The 19,576-nt window shown below is 43.9% G+C and overlaps 3 protein-coding genes across 3 annotated transcripts in view; all 3 read right to left on the bottom strand.

The window, feature by feature from the left end:
* The window catches only part of LOC114757215 (uncharacterized), a 68,023-nt gene extending 50,439 nt beyond the window's left edge, over positions 1 to 17,584 (bottom strand). Inside the window, exon 1 of the mRNA XM_028946218.1 lies at positions 15,849 to 17,584. The gene's annotated coding sequence lies outside the window, so the exon portion shown is untranslated. The remainder of the gene's footprint in view (positions 1 to 15,848) is intronic.
* Positions 12,798 to 14,401, bottom strand: LOC114757206 (cytochrome b). Its single transcript, XM_028946208.1, has one exon. The coding sequence runs from the start codon at positions 14,221 to 14,223 to the stop codon at positions 13,045 to 13,047; it is 1,179 nt and encodes a 392-aa protein (XP_028802041.1). The 5' UTR covers positions 14,224 to 14,401; the 3' UTR covers positions 12,798 to 13,044.
* Positions 14,453 to 19,576, bottom strand: part of LOC114757210 (uncharacterized) — a 55,878-nt gene continuing 50,754 nt past the window's right edge. The window contains exon 2 of the mRNA XM_028946211.1: positions 14,453 to 15,521. Within this exon, the coding sequence (XP_028802044.1) occupies positions 14,517 to 15,485 (969 nt within the window). The 5' untranslated portion in view covers positions 15,486 to 15,521 and the 3' untranslated portion in view covers positions 14,453 to 14,516. The remainder of the gene's footprint in view (positions 15,522 to 19,576) is intronic.

Below are 19,576 nucleotides of genomic sequence, written 5' to 3'. Positions count from 1 at the left end.
TAGTCATCTTATTTATCATGGCCATGCGGGTCTTAATCACTGGCGATAAAACAGATACCTTTTATCCGGCTTCGACAGGGTCATATCTTGCTCTTTCTTTGTCTTGTGTATGGAGAGAGAGGTTGAGCCACTTAATTCAAGCTGCAGTCAACCAGGGTGAGTGGATCCCTTTTCGGGTGTGTCGGGGGTATCACACTTGTTTTTTGCGGATGATTTCGTCTTGTTTGCGGAGGCTACGTTAGATCAAGTGGCTGTAGTTCAACGCATTCTTCAAGAGTTTTGTGGTGCCTCTGGTCATAAAGAAAAAGTTAATGTTATAAAATCAAAAGGGTTTTGTTCTTGCAATGTAATGTTAAGCCTCAGTTGGCAAGTTTGTATTGCTAGCACTGAGACATACTAGACTAATTGGGAAGTCTTAGCAAGCAAGTCGATAGATAGTAATAATCGATTCGATCTGATCTTCTTCTTCTTACTTGATGTCAAGAAAGTGGAAATGAACTCACTTATTGGCTAACGTATAAAACAAAAAACCAGATGCTTCGCGACCAAACACAAAAAAAAGCTTTCCTTTCCCAGCAATCAAACAAAACTAAAGCGCAAACGCGCGAAAGCCGTTAGACGAAGAAGCAAGGGTACGAAGTAGCTCGAGCTGACGCTCGAGCGAAGAAGCAAGGGTACGAAGTAGCTCGAGCTGACGCTCGAGCGAAGAAGCAACGGACTGAGCTAGCGCGAAAGCCGGTGCGCCTTAGCTTCGCGCATCCCTTTTCTTGCTCGTTGCGCCTTCGCGCATCCCTTTTCTTGCTCGTTGCGCCTTAGCTATTGAGTTTGATTGCTGCATCCTGCTAGACGGTATTCGTTTTCTTGCTGGGGGAGGAGGGAAGATTGCTGGGTTTAGGGCTTTTTCAGCTTGCTGCTCGTTTTCTCGCTTCCGATAGGCGAAGGGATTGGATTTCACCTATGATCAGATCAGTGGGCAACCATAGTTTACTTTTTTCGTGGTGTTGTTGAAAGCTAATTTGTAAGTAGGCCTCGCTTTTCGGAGCTGCTCCCAGCTCACACTATGGTGGAGGAGGTGCCGTGAAGATCTAGGAGTGTGAGCAGTACGAGCTGAAAGGCTCCCATACTGTTTGGAGGGCAGGGGGGCATAGATGCCAAACCAAACCTGACCCCTATCTATTGTCGTAGAAGCTGTTCCTAGTAAAGATTATGGTTCTTGGGTATCCAATCAATTAATCCCACAAACCGGGGAAGCTTAAGCGGAAATGAAAGAGTAGGGTGAGGGATAAGGGGGGAAGCCACTAAATGGAAGGCTTCGCTCGCTCGCTCTAACGCTCGTTTAGTAGACAGCGAGTGGAGTGCATAAGCCCCTTTTTCTTTAGAGATAGGGGCGAGTACTGTACTACACGAGCTCGTAAGTCAAGTACGGAACGAGCCTTGTCTACGAAGCAGAGCGACCTCGTCTTGCTTGCTTCTGGCGAAGCTTCTAGCACTAGATAATAGGCATTTTTTTATGGGAGGAATACAACTTTTAAGGCCGACCACTACATAGGAGCGATAGCGAAGCCAAGCCGTATAAAGGCTCAAGCCCTTGTTTTTTTAAAAAACACAATTCTTTCTGAGATGGCCAAACTTAACCCTGACAGATCGGCCTTTTGGGATGAGTACCGAGAGTCTCTGCTGCGTAACGCAATCCTTCACCGCGATCGACTGACTGAATACAGTCTTCCAGTCTTAACTGAAAGGCTGCATGAATTGCGGGAATGCGGTAAAAAATCTGTCCTTTACTCTCTCTCAATTAATGAATACCCAAAAAAAGGTTTTTATCACTTACTTGCGTCAGTCTTGTATGAAAGAACTTGCTCGCAGAGGATGGAATTTTACAATCTTTTTAAACCCTGTCGTAATAGGTAATCATTATGCCTTTGCAATCTTACTTGGTTCTGTAATTCCTTTTTTTTGTTTTTCATTGTTGTATAGTAGTCCAGTTCCACTGTCTTTTAATCATAATCAAAGATGTTTTCTTGAGTGAGTTTCTTTTAAAATCGAAGAACCTAATGGATCGAATTTGAACTCCGAGTGACCGGACAGCGGACCACCCGGCGACAAAGTGGTTGGATCCACCAACCACGAAGGGAAAGTGATTCTCATGAAAAGTAAATGCCTTGAGAGAATAACTTTGCCTGTTGCCTTCGAGTAGCATCGATATCCTTTCTAGTGATCTTAAAATCCTAAGAAGACACGTGCAGTTGACCGTGGGGAGAGTTTGTGAGCTGCAACAGCAGATAAATTTTGGTAGCAAAGAAACCCGAAAGTCCTAATATTATATTGAAATTGGACCATAATGGATATCCAAACCCATAGATATCCCCACATTGTGTTAAAATTAGCATATTGGCTATAGGTAATAAACCAAAATAGTTCATGGTGAAGGTTCAAAAATCTTCCCCTTACACCTCTTTTCGAAGAGGATCGATCTGAAGGAAGGGCTGGTTCCCACTTTAACCCTTGACACAAGGGAGTGGTTAGCATACCAGGACAGTACCTCAGAAGTAAGTCCTTCGCTGACAGCATTCTATCAGATATTCTCCGATATGCTCTGTCAGGAATATATATTGGCGATATGATAGAACGCAATCGCAATATCAACCTTCTTTGCAAGGCGGATAGCCCCCTACATAAACTCAAATATGATAAATAAATGCGTACTAGCATATCAGCCTTATCGTCTTTCACCATCATCATTCTACGGTGAAATGCAGGAATTATCTTCATATATCCTGCCCTCAAAAGAGATACCGGCACTGGTAATAGGCTATGAGGCTGTTTCACACCTGCATACGCTTGTTGTAAACAGACCGAGGCCTGCTTTAAATAAAGTGCGGTAAACAGGGGACCTTAGATAAATTACCTGCTTGGCGACGAGGTAAGCTCCAATACAATTTTCCTTGGTTAGACCATCAGCTACCACTAGTATAATCTTCTTATAGATTGATACTAGTAGTGGCAAGATTTTCCAAAATCTTGTGCCACCTGATCGGTCTCAAGGATAGAAGTTTATCAAATGGATATCGGGTAGGATTCATATTAGTTTCCTAATGTGCTTCCTAGCCGGTACGCCCTGCCCTGGCGCGACAGCCAATTCCAAACCTGTGGTATTAGCTTACCGCTGGACTGGCTTCCGCGTCACCGTCCGATCCCACCGTGAGGTGGATATCTATAAAAAACTTCTACCTTGAAAACGACCAAGACTCGCCTAAACGGCTGTAGAAACAGCCGAGGGGAGGCACCTCTTCTAACCAAGAAAAGGACTCTGAGTGTCATCAGAGTGAGGTTAAATAACAAAATATAGAGAAGGGTAAGACCCGGACTGAGTCCGCCATCTCACAACCGGTCATTCGCCTCGCGGACACCGGATGCACACTTCATTGTGCGAAAACGCTTGAATAAAGCGAAGCTATAAAGGCGAGCAGCCCTTATAGCAATAGCAAACGGCCTACTTATAGCCCTTTCCCCTTTATTCGGGGACTTCAACGACGAGCCTTACAAGCTCATAAAATGGCAATTCTTCACGTTTTCCTCAGCACATAGGGCTAGGGGGGAATTTTTTCTATTACTTGATTGACATTGACAGATATGTGTACCACACCGAACAAGCAATATGCCGATATGCTAATGCTGTATATAAGATTAGGTACCAGATTGGGGTAGACCTCTCTCTCTGTATCATACTCCATGCTAACTCATTCAGTTAGGAAAATAGCTGAGCGGAAAGATCTAATACAAGGACTATCTATTCTTAACAAAGCATTTGATCTTTCAGACGAATGGGCAATAAAATGAAAATCCCTCCATCGCGGATCTACCCGAAAAATAAGTAGCCTGGATTGCATTGGCAGCATTCATATCGGAAATAGGAAAAAGAATAATAACGATCCCCGTTCTTTTGTTTCATCGCACTCATTACATACTAATTGAAAGGCCTGAACAAGCTCACCCATGAAAGGTCTGTGCGATGCCTCTGGTTGAACACAGATTGAAGCAATAGCTGCAACTTTTGCAAGACTATCAAAAGGAAAAGAAGGCCGGGTCTACAATCGATTCCAAACCTTCTTTACTTGTGAGGAGTGGCCGAGGGTTTTTTCCTGAGCAAAGGAACACTTTTCCTTCTTCACATATAGCTGGTTCTCTCGCAGCTTCCCAAACACTAGTTTCAAATGCTCCATGTGTTCCTCCAACGTGGAGCTGTACACCACAAAATGTCATCGAGGTAGACCACAACGAACTTGTCGAGATAGTCATGGAATACCTGATTCAATTCAAAAAGGTGCAAAAGGTGGCTGGCGCATTGAGCAGACGGAGTTGGCCGCATTGAGAAGCTGCTGCAGCAGCAAGTCGAGTTGAGAGCACACTCATTTAGCAGATCAACAGGGTCTTGGAGACCTATTGCGGGCAACATACTGAGCCTCGTTAAAGAAAGGAAGCCGGGTCTTTTTCTTTATCACCAACCATTTGGCGCTTTCCTTGAATCAAACCTAGGGTATAAGTTTTGAGATAGCATTTTACAGAAAAAGCCCTCGGGTGTGGGTCAAAAAACTCTCTTTCAAGTCCCATGGGCACACTGAAACTAGGCTATTCCTCGCATCGAGCAAGGAAATAGAGTCGGCATTACAGGTCTTCTCTCTTGTTCAATGAAGCGTCTTAACTAACAAAGGCTAGCGAACGGGTAGGAATGAAATTCAAGAAGATGGATCCGTTTAAGAAGAATCAGCAGCTTTTTTATCCGCTATAGTTCCACTCGAAAGGTCTTTCCGTGGCAGAGTTCAGTGACGGCAACTCACTAGGCGAAAAAGAAGCTGCTAGTCTTGTCGGAATAAGCCCTTCTCCGGGAAGAGAAAGAGATCAAGCTAGAGACCTAAGGAGAAGAAAGATCTACGCTACGATTCATGGTATCCCAGTAAAACAGATATTTCATTATAAGAGTAAGGGCAAAGGCAAGTCCTCCCATTACTGGAAGCAGATCAAAGCATAGTAGAAAAGGGCTATTACTTCTCCGATCTCCGTTTCAATCGAGTTCATACCATACCTGGTTTTTCCCGTCGGGGAGGAAAGCTGTAAACGAATCCCCTATTTCGGAATAGAAAGGGACTGATTCCACATATGGCTATGAATCAATAGCCGGATAAGCCGTTACAAGCTTTGAGGGCGTAAGCGAGCAATGCTAGCATGGGACTTCTGATCCCTATTTCTTATATAAGAATAAGCAAGCTGCTTGGGGCTCTCCGGGTTTGCTAGATTTGACACAGATATTAGACCGTAGCACAAGAGACGATTCGATTGACTCATTCTAAGAGACGCGGTAACGCGAAGAATAATGATGTCCCCAAAAGAGCTCTTGAAGGCCCATCTAAGATTTCGCCTTTCCCCCGACTTAGCATGGACGAGGAAAGGCGCTAAGGCAAGCTAGCTCTTTAAACCATGGGGAAGGAAAGGAACTGACATAATAGATGGGCCCTATCCGCGCGAAGAGGGGATTTCCTGTTTGCTACTCTAACCGCGTATCGAAACCATTTTTAAGTAAATCCTTCTTAATGTCGTGTCGGATCATAACGTATAACACACATGGGGGTTCGCTCTAGGAAGACCTGCACCTACATATACTATATTCCATGATGACCAGCTCCTTCACGAGCGACTAGGTCAGTTCTACGGGATAGTCAATATTCCATTCGGGCATGCTGGTCACCTCCACAAGCTGCAGGAACAGCCGTACGTACCCAACCAGATAAAGCTATGTACTATACGAATCATAACGAACCAACCAACCAGAATGGGAAGGAAGATGGGCGGGTGTTAAATGGAGCAAATCCAATCAAAAGGTAGGCTTAGGCTACACGCATACAAGAATGGCTGAAAAGAGAATAGCGAACGGACCAAGTCACCGAATCTCCTAGCCCGCTAGCAAGCAATAAAGGTAGGCCCCTGTCAGATACTTTACCTAATGCAATTGACCGACCCGGCATCCCCACATGAACCGGACCTGCAAGCCTGACAACGCTATAAAAAGAAAAGTAGTCGTAGCAAGCCGCATTCATAACAAGAAAGAAAGAATCAATGGAAAGGGGAAATAGTGGATTGGATGGGTCAGAAAGCCTTTCTCTCTCGCTCTTTCTATGACAAGGCGTACTTAGTCTTCTCCCCCCTTATTATATAATTGAATCTTCCTATCTTCCGAAGGGATAGTTTCTGAACATTTTCTATCATTTGTCGTGATATAGAGGGCTGATAGCCCCCTGACGGGAGAGGTCTTTTAGTATATTGTGTTGTGGAGAGAGCCTCCGCTCTCTGCTTTTTCTTCTCGCTCTCGGATCGGCAGGCAAGCGACTCTCTTGAATTGAACAGCTAGCTCCTCACATGAGTAAAAGAATCTAACCTCAACCCCCAGTCGTACCAGGTGGCATGATGTTTTTTATAGACGCTCAGCCTATGATCGTTTGAGTGCGATCACCATCAATCATGAGTTTGAGTGAGACAGTTCGATGTCTTAGTCGTGCCCTATGAGCTCCCTGTGGTGAACTCAGGCTTTCCTCAGAAGGAAGCTTTCCCCCTCATTCATACCCATATAAAGAAGGTAAGAAGGGCCCTCAGAGCTACTTTTTGCAATGATCGCGCTGAGATCTTCCGTTGGTCGCCTCTCTTCCTACTCGATCTTCGGCGGGATCGAATGCTTTCCCGGAAAAGTAGAGATTCCGTATGCCAGTCATAGTAATAGGGTTCTCAGCTCAATTATCTCTCTATCCACCTTGAGTTGGTCTTCAGGATTCCATTCTTGATGTACCTACTCTTGAAGTTACTTCTGATCTATCTACTGTAGGTTCAATCCCCGGTCATTCTATCTTGAGTGAGGGGACGAGTCATCTTGCTCGACATCATGGGATTGCACTTTCATTAATGGGCCGCTTACTCCGAATTGGGATATCTAATTAGAAAAAGCAAGACATATTGAGGTGCGGTGACGCGAAGATCGGTACTTCTTTTCTTCCTTTCTACAGTATGAAATATTATTAACCATTAGTACTTTTAGTACTTTGCTTACAATAGAAAGCGAGTTCGTAGGTGCAGTGGAGATCCGTGCTAGGTTCAATCTAGTATGGGATGTATATCATGAGTAGGATCATGTTGTGACTTTAGGTAATTTAATTTGCTATGTGTCAGACCTGATCTTACTTTACTTGAGGCAATGATGTCCTCTAGGGTGTTGTTGTGTAGATTCCGAGCTTCGGTTTTATTCTTTCGTAATATTTCCGTTGTCTTGGGATCGTGCTGTCTTAGTCTAGGCCCGAGGCTAAGCGCATGCTCTTCAATTTTCATCCCTGTTTCTTTTGCAAAAGAATGAAAGAACGGAGTCTAACTTTCTTTGAGGAAACTGGGACTGAAGGGTGCATTGAGTTTGGTTCAATTCGCTTTCAAAGATCGGGAGTGTGCCCGACATAGGATCTTGCTTCTCCGCCATATAAGATAAGCATTTCCAGATCGGATAAAGATTTCAAAAATGCCCCTTTCTTTGGAACTCGATTTCGGCTTGGTAGGTTCCTTCTTCTCTTGATTGGTTGGTCTCTTCTTGATGAAGGAAGTCGGCCAAGTTCACGAGGAGAAAGACGGAGTTCATTTTTTTCTTATCAGTAGAGTTCGAAGAAAGAAAGAAGGATCCAAGATGGCCAAAGTACATCGCCAAGTACAGCCATCAGCAGCAAAGAGAAATAAGAGATCAATGGCTAAGGCTCATCAGTCTACGAAGGCAGAATCTATCTCTTCTAGACTTTACATTCAAGCGTCTTCTACTCATCAGATGAAGAATCTAGCAGAAGTTCGTCTGTCGAAGCAAGCGAGTAGTCTTCCTCAGAGCAGAGGAGAGAAAGCTAAAGCCAGAGTCCTTTTTAACCCCCTTTCCTTTTTTTTGGGAGAAAAATAAATAAAAAAGGATTGGCCTTATACCGGTCTATCGGCGGCCCGAGAAAAAAGAAGACTTTCTGCTTTGACTTAGCCATACGATTGCTGCTTGTAGGCTGTGCGCTTGCCGCTGGCTTTTTAACCTAGCTTCCGCTTCCTCAGCCTCTGGGTCGAAAAGCAGGAATTTGAATTAAAGTGAAAGCTTTTTTCTCCCTTTCCCCACTCACTCCTGCTGGAATGAGTAGGCCTCCCCTTTCTTACTAGAGGTTGAATCAAATTGTAGTAAGAAAGAATTCTATAGTAAAAGACTTACTCGAACTTTATTTGTGTTTTTTGTAGTAGGAAGGGGAAAAAACCCGTCTCCACCCTCCTTGTCGAATAAGGCTTGCTTGCTTGCATGGAATGATTCTCCCTTCTATGATGAACTTTCTTCACTTCAGCTTTCTAGCGCTTGGCTTACCTGCCTTGACTATCAGAGAGATGAATTGCTATCCATCAGAGAGAGAGAAAGGAAGTTGTACCAGAGGATTGATTCTAGTGAAACTTTTCATCATCCATAGATAGCAAAGGAACTAGCTCACAGGCCTCCTACCTACGAGACTGGGCCGACTGCTTAGAAGCAAAGCAAAGAAAAAAGGGAGCTGCGGTACCTGAAGTGCTTAGTAGAAGGTCTGAGTATAGACAAGAGGTCTTGTGGGAATTCTAGAAGTGTGAAGGTTCGAATCCTATCTGTAGATCTTTCCTCAGTTGACTGCTGCCATTAAGGCAATGCAATTCTATCAATAGATAAGATATCCCCGAAGAGGGTTGATGCCGAGATTGGAAACTAGAGAAGGTCGAAGAGAAGGTTATATTTCCGTTCGTGACCCAGCAATCTTCCCTCCTCTCCCTATCGGGAGAGCTACTTCGTTCCTGTCTTTTTGGTCTCGCGTCTCCGTTGCTCGTGCTAACGGGTGGTCCTTATTCTCCTAGGATCAGTTCGCACGAAGGCAGATTTCGCCAGGGAGGTAAGGGAATTTCTAAATTGAAGACAAATTCTCCTGTACACAGATGGTCCATGTTCTTGTCACTGAAAATACGGGTAAGCTTTGGTTCCTTTCGGCCATTTACGCTAGTCCCAGGCCTGCCGAACGGCAACATTTGTTTCATTCTCTTATCACAGCCTCCGGATGGCACAATCATCCATGGGTGCTGGTAGGTGACTTCAACGACATAGCTGCTTTTGGAGAGAAATCTGGTGCTATTACTCATCATATGACCACCACAGGATACAAAGGTTGAGTTCTTGGGTCAATGCCACTGGACTTATTGATTTGGGCTTTGTTGGTCCGGCTTACACATGGTTTAGGAAAGGTCAAGGCTGTGTAAGACTAAAGGAAAGAATAAGGGATTTGCTAACCCAAAGTTTGTTCCCTGAAGCGGTAATCACACTCCTCCCCCTAACCTACTCTGATCATCGCCCCTTGCTCCTTGTTACCAAGCAAACACACTCAAATAGCAACCAACAGAAGTCTTTTCGCTTTCAGAAAAGTCGGTTCGTATACCCTCTGTTCTCAACTAAAAATGATAGTCTTCCAGCCCAGGAACTCAAAAGGAAATCCTTTCCTCAGAAGGAATTGAAATAGTAAGATAATTAGCATAAAATCCTTCCTCCTCTCAGCTCTTGGAATCCGTCGGCAAAGAAGGTTTAGTCGGAAGTTGAGTTGTGCTATCAGCTTTTCCAACTAATGGAAGATCCTCCTCAATAGGCGAAAGACTTCGTTGGAGGGGGAACTTCTTTCCTATTTCCATACCCGAGAAGACGCTGTTGGCCTAATATCATTGGCTCTTTGGCTGTTAGCAATTGAAGAAGAATCGACTGCTGGAGGGCTTAAGACACCGTGATTTGGAAAGCGATCGATGATCAATCTATCTGTCCGCACTGATGATGTTTTTGAATCCTATTTCTAATGATCTGCTACTGCGTAGCATTCAAGGCCTCTGACAAGAGATTTACTCAGCCGTCCTTAGCTTTTCGGAAAGCTAGATTAAGAATCATTTTTCTTTAGAACGTCTTGCTTCCTATCTATCTTTCTTTTGTCCCAGCGAGTGGAAGTGACCCGCCCCCACCCGTTGGAGTGAAAGGCCCTAATCAACTTTTGGAAGCAGGTTGCAGTTTAAGTCTTATTGGATTTAAGATAGGGTGTAGGTGGTGTAAGCACTTTCGGAGAGAGGAAATGAGCCACTCGAAGAGTATCAAAGCATGGCTTCAACCCCGGGAATCTGTAGCGAAAGGAGGACTTTTTCAGCTATATAGTATATATTTTCGCGTCTAGGTAAGTTCTTCCTTAGTGTAGAAGCTCCAATGAGAATTTCCTTCTATACGAAAGAACTTGGGAAACTCCACTTGTTCTCGAGGTGGTGTAACCGTAGGACTCGCTGCTTCCAATGGATTCCTTCTCTGACTGGCATGGTAATGAAAGGGGAAAGAAGGATTCCCGGGGGATAGGGTAGCGTAATCCTAAGTCACCGGACTTATGAAAGAAGTTTTCCCCCCGATAGGTTTCCAGAAGGAGCTAAGTGACGTTAGAAAGTCCTGCTTGTCTGTCCCGGTTGATAGATTTCTTCTGACAGAGAGGGGAAAGCTCTTTCTTTTCTGATCGAAAGATATTTTTTTTACTCGCTATCGCTATAAAGGTTACAACCGGCGGCATTCAAAAGGAAGGTTATTACAAGAAGTGATTAGAGCGGCTTTGTTTGTAAAGATTTGTAAAGAGTTGACTTCTTCCTCTTGAGCACAGGATAGCTACTGACTCTTCCGATTAATTAAGATATAGGACAAGCCAAAGCCAACGCGTCAAAGTAAAGTCAGGTTCAGCAATCGACGTAACTGGTTCAAATACCAGAAGCTAGGTCATAGAAGGTAGATTCGATACGACCAGGCTATAAAATAGGCTGACCCTATCAAAAAAGGATAAGGAATGGGCCCTTACTTAGCACAATAAGTATAATTTCCGCGCTATAGGTTCGACAAATGCGTCTTCTAGACATCATGTGGATGACAAGACCAATGAATCCTTAAAGGTAGCTTTCTCAGTAAGAATATAGCGGGATAAGGCTGTGATAGGCACGAAGTCAAGCAACCTATGAGTAAGTACTCCCGGTCTATACCTTGGCTAAAGTATCTTGCCAGGTATGCTAAGCTACATTGGTTTTCTATCCCTAAAGAGAATAGGCATCTTATTACTGATAAAACTACGTTTAAGAAAGAATGATCATATGATGTCCAGAAAACGCATTAGAAAGCTCTATAGAGGTACGCAGTTACTCCACCGATAGGGAGAGGAGTGTTATTGATTGCTGGGGGAGGTATGAAGTGAGTGACTCTTTCCGTCTTTAGTTTAGGTTCATTACGGCAGTTGTTAGTTTCGTCTCTTTATCAGTTAATTCGGTATCGTTTATTAATTGCGTATATTATATATAATTAAGGGTAGTCCTTCTCCCAGGTGCGCCTAAAGTCTTATGATGATTCCTTGCCGGTTAAACCATCAGGCTCGACTAAGAAATCCATGCCAGAGACTCCTCCTAGTAACCATTCCCGAAATCCAGGGAGGTGTTCTTGAAGACATTGGCGGGCTCCAAGCTACACCCTTCTCTGCTACCAAATCATAGATCTTCCAGAGAAGACCAAAGAGAATGAGCTCACTCGATTCGCGTCTGATCCTCCATTCTTTCTCATAGACTGATGCAGAAAAGAAGTAACTTAAGGAAACATCCGGTGAATTCGCGACACTTCAGTACCAATGGACGTACCGAAGCCAATTCTTCATCTCTTCATCCAGTTCCTGAGCAAAGACCACTCAAGCAAGGAAGTCCCGGACTCTTTCTGCTGGAAATAATTCATCAGGAGCCACCTTTAAATCCGAAGGTTTCATCCCTTTAATTTAAGTAATTTAAGAAGGAAGGAGATAATGAAACCTCGAAGATAAGGAAGCGAAAGCTCACTCTGCCAAGCCACAATTCTAATGGATAGTCATTGGGACCCCGAGGCTTGGTGTACATAGCAAGAACCCGCTCAAAGTGACGAGATCTTGTATGACTGAGTTTGGCAAGCAAGGACCCTATAACCTCCACAACCTATCCTTGGTAGAGAACCTTCGTAATGAATGGATATTTTTTACATATAGCCATCAGACCATATGGATGATGGTAAGCAAGCAAACAACGAGCAGACATGGCAGATAAATCCACGCGTCCACCCTTGACGCAAAAGCGCTTAGCAAACTCAAATGCACCAGTGTCTTCAATCAGAGATTTTTGAGTTGAAATTGGCTGAAGACACTGAAAATAAACTTCGGCAACTTGCGCATCAGCGATGACAACATCATCACCGAGCACATTGATTGGGACACATCAAAAAAAGTGGCTTTTGAACGAGACCTACCGGCTTAGGGGCAGTTGCTACTAAAATGGGTGTACCCGGAACGGGGTTCCGATCTCTAAATAGATCTGCTATAGCTACTCGATCTCGATCAAATGGCTTTGGATCTGTCTCCACATCTGGAAGATCTGTAACAGGATATGGAACTCCATAGAGATCTGAAACTTTAAGGGGTGCTCCATACTAAATTAAGGGTAAGAGCCCTTACTCTCTCTTCTGTAGATACGCTATCCCTTCCGGCTATGGTATGGGGGAAGGGAAGTGAGATCTACCGATTGATTTTATATTAGATGAGCGGCCGTATTATGATCGTTCGGGAGACATGGCCCCACGCGCTACACACAAGAATGAATTGTTATGTGGTCGGTAAACTTTTTCTGCAGGCAGCCTCAGATCACGTATTATTTATTTAATATGTCGTTCCGTCATGTACATGTATTCGGTCAACAATTTGGATGTTCCTGCTCTGGTTAGCACGGTAAAGCTTGTTTAAGTCTTTCCTCTCTGTTTCCTTCCGTGTCGTTCCGGTCTCTTTTCTTCTTCATTCTCACCCTAAAGTTAGTATTGTATCTTATTCCTATCTAAGCTATATCAACATAGCAAACTAGAAAACTCATGCGCTTGTCAATTCATTCTTGGTGTAATACTCACTCATAAATGATTGGTGTCAGAATTTGTCACTGATCAGTCTCATCCGTGTAAAAAATTGGAATTCCTCTTCCAACTCGTCCCAGAATGGGCGTTATGGCAAAGAACAAGAAGAAAACAAAAGGAGGAATTTGTCCAATAGTAACAAATGGTGCCTCCACAGGTTGACATCCGATCCAACCTAGTAGTAAGCGATCCGCCAAAAGCAACCAAAATATTCCTTGGTGAATAGGGCGAAAACTTGAACTACGCACATACATACTTTTAAAAAAAGGTAAAGCCAACAGACATATAAAAACTGGTGCTATTGCGGCTACACCTCCCGATTTGTCAGGTATACTACGAAGAATGGCATGGATCGGTAGGAAATACCATTCCGGCACAATATGAGGCGGGGTGGGCATCGGATTAGCAGGTATATAATTGTCGGGATGCCCCAAAACATTAGGAGCATAAAAAATCCAAATGGAAAAAAAGATAGCAAAAGCTACCCAACCCACTAGATCCTTTACATAAAAATAAGGGTAAAAAGAGATTTTATCCATCTCTGAATGTACACCCAATGGATTATTTGATCCATATTGATGCAATGCGGCCAGATGAAGAAGACTGGCGCCTACTAAAATAAAGGGGAGTAAATGATGAAGACTAAAAAAACGATTTAAGGTGGCATTGTCCACGGAGAAACCACCCCAAAGCCAAGTAACTATGGTATCTCCTACTACAGGTATGGCGCTAGCTAAGCTTGTAATTACTGTAGCTCCCCAAAAGCTCATCTGACCCCAAGGTGGTACGTATCCTGTAAAAGCTGTCACAATCATTAATAGGAAGATTACAACTCCGAGACACCGAACAAATTCCCTAGGACTGCTATAACTCGCATGATATAGACCACGAAAAATATGAAGGTGAACCACAATGAGAAACATACTTGCCCCATTAGCATGCATATAACGGAGCAACCAGCCACCTTCAACATCTCTCATAACGTGTTCTACGCTGTTGAAAGCTAGATCCACATGAGGTGTGTAATGCATAGCTAAAAAAACGCCAGTCACTATCTGAATGACTAAACAAATACCAGCTAACGGACCGAAGCCCCACCAATAACTAAGATTGCTCGGGGTTGGATAATCTATCAAATGCTGATTAAGTGTGGAGGATATAGGTTGTTTAAGAAGAGAGAATCGATGGTTCCTTATAGTCATTTCTCTTTCCTATCGTGACCACTCAGGTTCCCCCACCTTTTTAGCGTTCTGGGGCTCTACTTACTATATTACTATATATATAATAAAATGGATAGAGTACCCTATATTTCTTCCATTTCTAATAAGAGTTTCAAGTTTCATGTGGTTGGTTGTTGACCAACAAATTATGCATGGGAAAAAGACTACCGCTATCAGAAAGACTAACATGGATACAAAAAAGGTGGCAAGTTTTATCTCAATCGAGAGTCATTTCCCTTAGTGACTCTAGAATGGAATCAACCAGAAAGAAAGTATTATGGTATGTCGTCCACGGGGTTTGGGAAGTGCCTTTGCTCCCTTTCCCAATCGTAGATGCGGTTACCTAATTCCAGATTGAGTTTGAACTCTCTACCCTTAAGCCTACCATCCAATTTCATCTGGTCTAGAATTTGCATGATTTGAAGCCGCTTCTGCGGGGAAGCAGTTTCTAGTTTAAGGTCTTCATAAAGTTCGGCGAGAACCCTCTTTTGGGGTTTCCTTCCCTTTATTATATAAAAGATTCTCTCAATGTGTATTTTCAACCACGTCGGATCAGGGGCTTCCTCCCCCATGGCAGTGGTTGTTGGTTGATCCACCTCCCCCTGCGGTTGTTGGCCGTCGCCAGGGGCCGAGGAAGTTTCCCCCTGATTAAACCACCTTTCAATCCAGGAGCCACTCCACCCGGATGAGGTTGAGGTTTCGGGAGCATCCACTCGGCGTCTTACCGAAGAAGGCCCGACGTCCTCTCTGGGATCAGAGCTCCTTGTTCTCGAAGCGGGCTCGGCTTCGCTATTTCCCTTACCCTCACCTTCGGGATGAGGTGAATTCAGAAGAGATTTCTTCCAACTCTCCGAGTCACTGTTACTCGAATCTGACCCCGCGGGCATCATCTGATGACCCATTATATCCGACGCTTCTTTGGTAATGAGGACCCTTGCCCCAAAACCTATGGACCAGGCAAGTCCCCCCGGCAGGCCCAATTTCCATAAAGCAAAGGAGAGGGCTCGACACCCCAGAGAGATGAGCGCCTTTGAAATGTTAAGATAGAAGAAGTCCATTTGTTCTAGATACAGACAAAGCAAACAGCACATTGAAAGAAAGGTCAACAAGAGTAGAAATGAATACAACAGGTGCTTACCAATACGAGATTTTTTTGACATTTTAAGAACAGTAAGACCGAGTGGGATCAAAGAAACTAGCAGACTGATCACTAAATAGATACAAATAGGTGCAAATTCTGACATTACCACAACTCACTTGCTTCTTTCGTTTCTCTCCTTTTTTCTTCCCGCTTTAATATTTGTTCTTGAAAGTCTTCGTTTCCGTGTAGAAGCAAACTCTCCAAATTTATGACCAACTTTTCCTTCAGTGATCTTACAACGAACAGGCCTTTTTCCATTGTAAATTCGTACGGAGCAATTAACGAATTCCGGCAAAATAGAAGATCTACGTGACCAAATTTTCCTCTTCAAAAGAGGGTCTGTCTTCTTCTTCATTCTCAACAGGAATGCATCAACAAAACTGCCCTTCCATATAGATCGTCGTGGCATGAACTCAGAATTTCTTCGATTCGCTTCCGTCCCTACTAAAGCTAACTCCTACTCCTCCTTCATCCTCGTTGGTTGGTCCTTTTGACATAACTCCGCTTAGAAGAGTGAGAAATTCTTCCCCTCCTTCCTTTTTTTCTTGGGCATCCCAATGTAAATGCAATGCATTCTTTTCGATCTTGTACTTGAACCTTAACCTTAGTACACTGAAGACCAAGCCAATCTCGATCAATCAAAGTACACGCAACTACATCTCCTTCGGACCGGGAGGTCGAAGATTCTATATGCAACCTTACTTTCAGGATTGCTTTACGAAAGATTCCATCTAGCTGAAGTAGGACGAAGCGGTATGAGATAAGAGGGAGGCGTCCTGCCTTCAATGCATGCATCTGAAACGGGAGCTTTCACCCGCATATCATACGGGAGTCTTAGTGGAGAGCGTTCTCTTGTTCTCATCCCTAGTATAATTTGAAGTGACGGCCTCCTTCCCTATTCGATAAAGAAGGGAACGGTGTAAATAAAGCTCTTTCGAGTCCTCTATCCGTCTTGGGTACGTGAGTGGGCTTTCATTCTCAATTCTCTGGGAATGGAAAGCAGACCGAGCACAGAAGTCGAAGACTTGGGAGAATCTTTTTCCAACCTATCGCACGATCGAAGACGCATTCATTGATAGTCGGATCGACGTATGCCAGGTTGTGTGCCAGGCTGTCTTTCTTTCTAAGCCATATCCTACTGGCCTAGCCATACCAGAGGAGGAAAGGTCCTACTTAGAGACGCAACCTACGATGAAAGGCTTTCGGGATGGCTTAAAGTACCCATTCCATCTAGGTGAAGGAGAAAGAGATAGGAAAAGAAAGATATCACCTGACATGGAAAGATGGAGCTACCCTCCGCCGAATAGCACAAGCACGGATCAAACTGACCACATGGTCACCGCCCCTCAGGGAAAAAGAACTCCATAGATTGAGGCAACTTACACTGAATAGTAAGCTATAAGTCTCACTTCCTCTCCCGAACTGGTAATAGAATACTCGTAGCTATGGAGTTTGATTGCTGGGCAAGGAGTGCATTCTAAAGTTACGGTACCAAGCCAATCGCCTACGTTCGTATCCTGATCCAACTCTTTAATTCAAACCTAATATCATGAATCTCCTGAGCCCATTCACAAGAACCTAGGCAAACAAATAGGCTATTTCCTAAAACTGGCACTCTTGAAATGTCCGTCTTCGAGGGGAAATTGATTTGATACCAATTTTCCGGAAAGTGACACAATTCCAATTCAAGTTTACGAAAGAAAGGTATTTTATTTATCGCCCCCCGGATCGAAAAAAAAGATTCTGAGCACGTCTGGTCAAAGTCTATCTTGTCTTTACCACGAGTCATTTTCCTTGGCTAACAATAATTTTAGTTTTGCACATATCCACGGGTTCTTCAATTTGCTTTCTCCCGGTTATAAAATAACATTTAAGAAAGAGGAGACCGGTCGCCATTAAGACACTTCTCGGAAACCGAGGAAATATCCAATTCCGATCCTGGGTAGGATTCACCATCCGCTAGACATACTACATAAGCCAACAGTAGTATGAATGGGACAGAAAGCTTTCTTCGACCTCTTTCAGGAATGGGCCTTACACACGGAGACACTTTCTATATCTCTCTTTTCCGTCTCAATCCAATCCAGTTCCATTCGATCTTAGGCGATCTCAGGTTACCGACTCTCCGGCCCTATTTCGGTGCACTATTGGAGAGCTCACTGGGCCCGCCGCTTTCTCAATCGATAAATGAAACTGTCAATCTTTTCCTACTGAACGATTCTATCTATTACTTACGTCATTTCTTGTTGTCAGTCAATCTTCATCAAGACAGCTGACCGAGTCGAAACCTATTGCTCAAGTCTTCCGAACCCGAATAACGAGAAAACTTTTCTCTTATCTACGATACCATCAGACGCGCATTCCTTGGGATCAGAAGGAAGACTCTTTCATTTCAACGTCTACTCAGTTTGCTATCTTTTTCAGGATCAGGATCGGCCTATCCAACCACTATGGGATATGAGGTTTTTCCTCGGCTGCACAATCCGATGTGCAGAACTACTGAACGGAAATTTTATCCTATTCCTCACTCGACTTCAACCCGCCCGGCTAGTTGCATCAAAGGCATTAATTGTTTTACGGAGTTCTTTTCCGAGAGGGACTTTAGGTAAGCAGGTCCCCCAAACGAAACGGTCTCAGAGTACGCAAGTCTTATTTCGATTGGAGAAAGAGGTCGGGTTAGGGCAGGAAGGCAAAAGCTGCCGTTGAAGCAGTCACGATATGAATCCATATTCTGGGCTTCGTGATCGATATTAGGAGTTGGTATACCCTTTTCTATGGAGCCGGAAAAGTTTTCAATCAAAGAAAAAATTTCTCTTCTCTTTCCCAGGGACGAAAACCTTCAATACCAGAACAAGGAAAATTTCTTTAGAACAGCGCCTGAACCCTTTTCTTTTTTCCTCCACCCAACCCCAGACGCCCAAAGGGAAATGTACTCAATAGATGCTCTCTGAGTAACTAAGGAAGTCAGGGATGAGCAAGACTGACTTTTTCCAAATATGAGGTAAAATACCCGTGAGCGCCGCAGCAGCCCGGACATAGACCGAATTCGGGTCCTCAACCCTCGAAAGAAAAGATCAAACTCGTCGAATCGAGGATCGGAATCGATCGCTCATATGTCCATTCCGTTCTTGCTTGCTTTCCTTCTGTTATGAGACAGAGCCGCTATACGGCCATTTCTCTTTAGACAAATGACTGTCCCATTCCATTGCTGGAAAATACGGAGTAGGATTCAGCCGCGTGGTGAACGAAACAACATTCATTGAATGAGTTGACGCTAAACCTCCTGTCCCGCTCTTTAAGAGAGTAAGGGCTGTCTGCATTACTGGATTAACTATAATAAATAGTAGTAGAAATTAGGGGGCCACGTAGACTCTTAAGAAGAGGTATGCTAATCAATGATCTACTGACACGGGTGTGGGGCAGGAGCGTAGGAAGCATTGCTTATCAGAACACACTACGGGAGAAAGAAATGGAATCAATAGCTATGCTATTGTGAGCTCGCCCTACTATAAGTGAGCAATCTATCTTACCATCGGTACCGGTACTTTTCCCATCCTGTGACTATAAACAGACTCGCTACTATGGCAGGGCTTTAGCTCCGCTCTCTCCTAAACCTACTCTAATCAAAAAGACTAAAGTCAAGGCACCTACTTACTCGACTGTAAAGTAAAGGAGAGGCATGAATCCTCTTCAACTTCAAGGGGAAATCTCCCGGTAAGGTATTGAGAAGGGATCGCCTTCTCTTACTGAACCACGGAATAGCGCGGGAAGTGCAGCTTTGCGTATAAGTACGTAGATGTTATTGGGCAGTCGGGTAGGGAGGATCTTACGTTGATACAGGCAACCGGCCGACAACGCCCCGCGCAAGGCGTTGGGCAACTTAGGGTTTACTTCAACATCTCGATCAGTTCTATACCGGGACTGACAATACACACCATTGAGATCACCCAGGATTTGAACCTGAGTACTTCCCTGATGAGAGTAGATTCCATCTGTTCTCCCCAAAAATAAAGAAGTATATTTCAGTATATATAAGGCACCAAATCAAACGTATTCTCGGGAGACCGCTTTAGAAACGCTTTTGACAGGCTGCTAAAATAAATGCCTTTCTCGATGATTATGGAGTTGGAGATTCCTGTTCAATCGTTACCTCGTTTCATAGCCTATATCTCCGCTTTCACTGGTTTTCCTCTG

Source organism: Neltuma alba, unplaced genomic scaffold (assembly GCF_004799145.2).
Source record: "Neltuma alba isolate B1F8T4 unplaced genomic scaffold, ASM479914v2 tig00010580_pilon, whole genome shotgun sequence".
Taxonomy (NCBI): domain Eukaryota; kingdom Viridiplantae; phylum Streptophyta; class Magnoliopsida; order Fabales; family Fabaceae; genus Neltuma; species Neltuma alba.
This window is presented reverse-complemented; position numbering and strand designations above follow the sequence as displayed.

Bases quoted from the DNA above. Each gene is read 5' to 3' on its own strand.
- LOC114757206 (XM_028946208.1), bottom strand. From the start codon at position 14,223: ATGACTATAAGGAACCATCGATTCTCTCTTCTTAAACAACCTATATCC.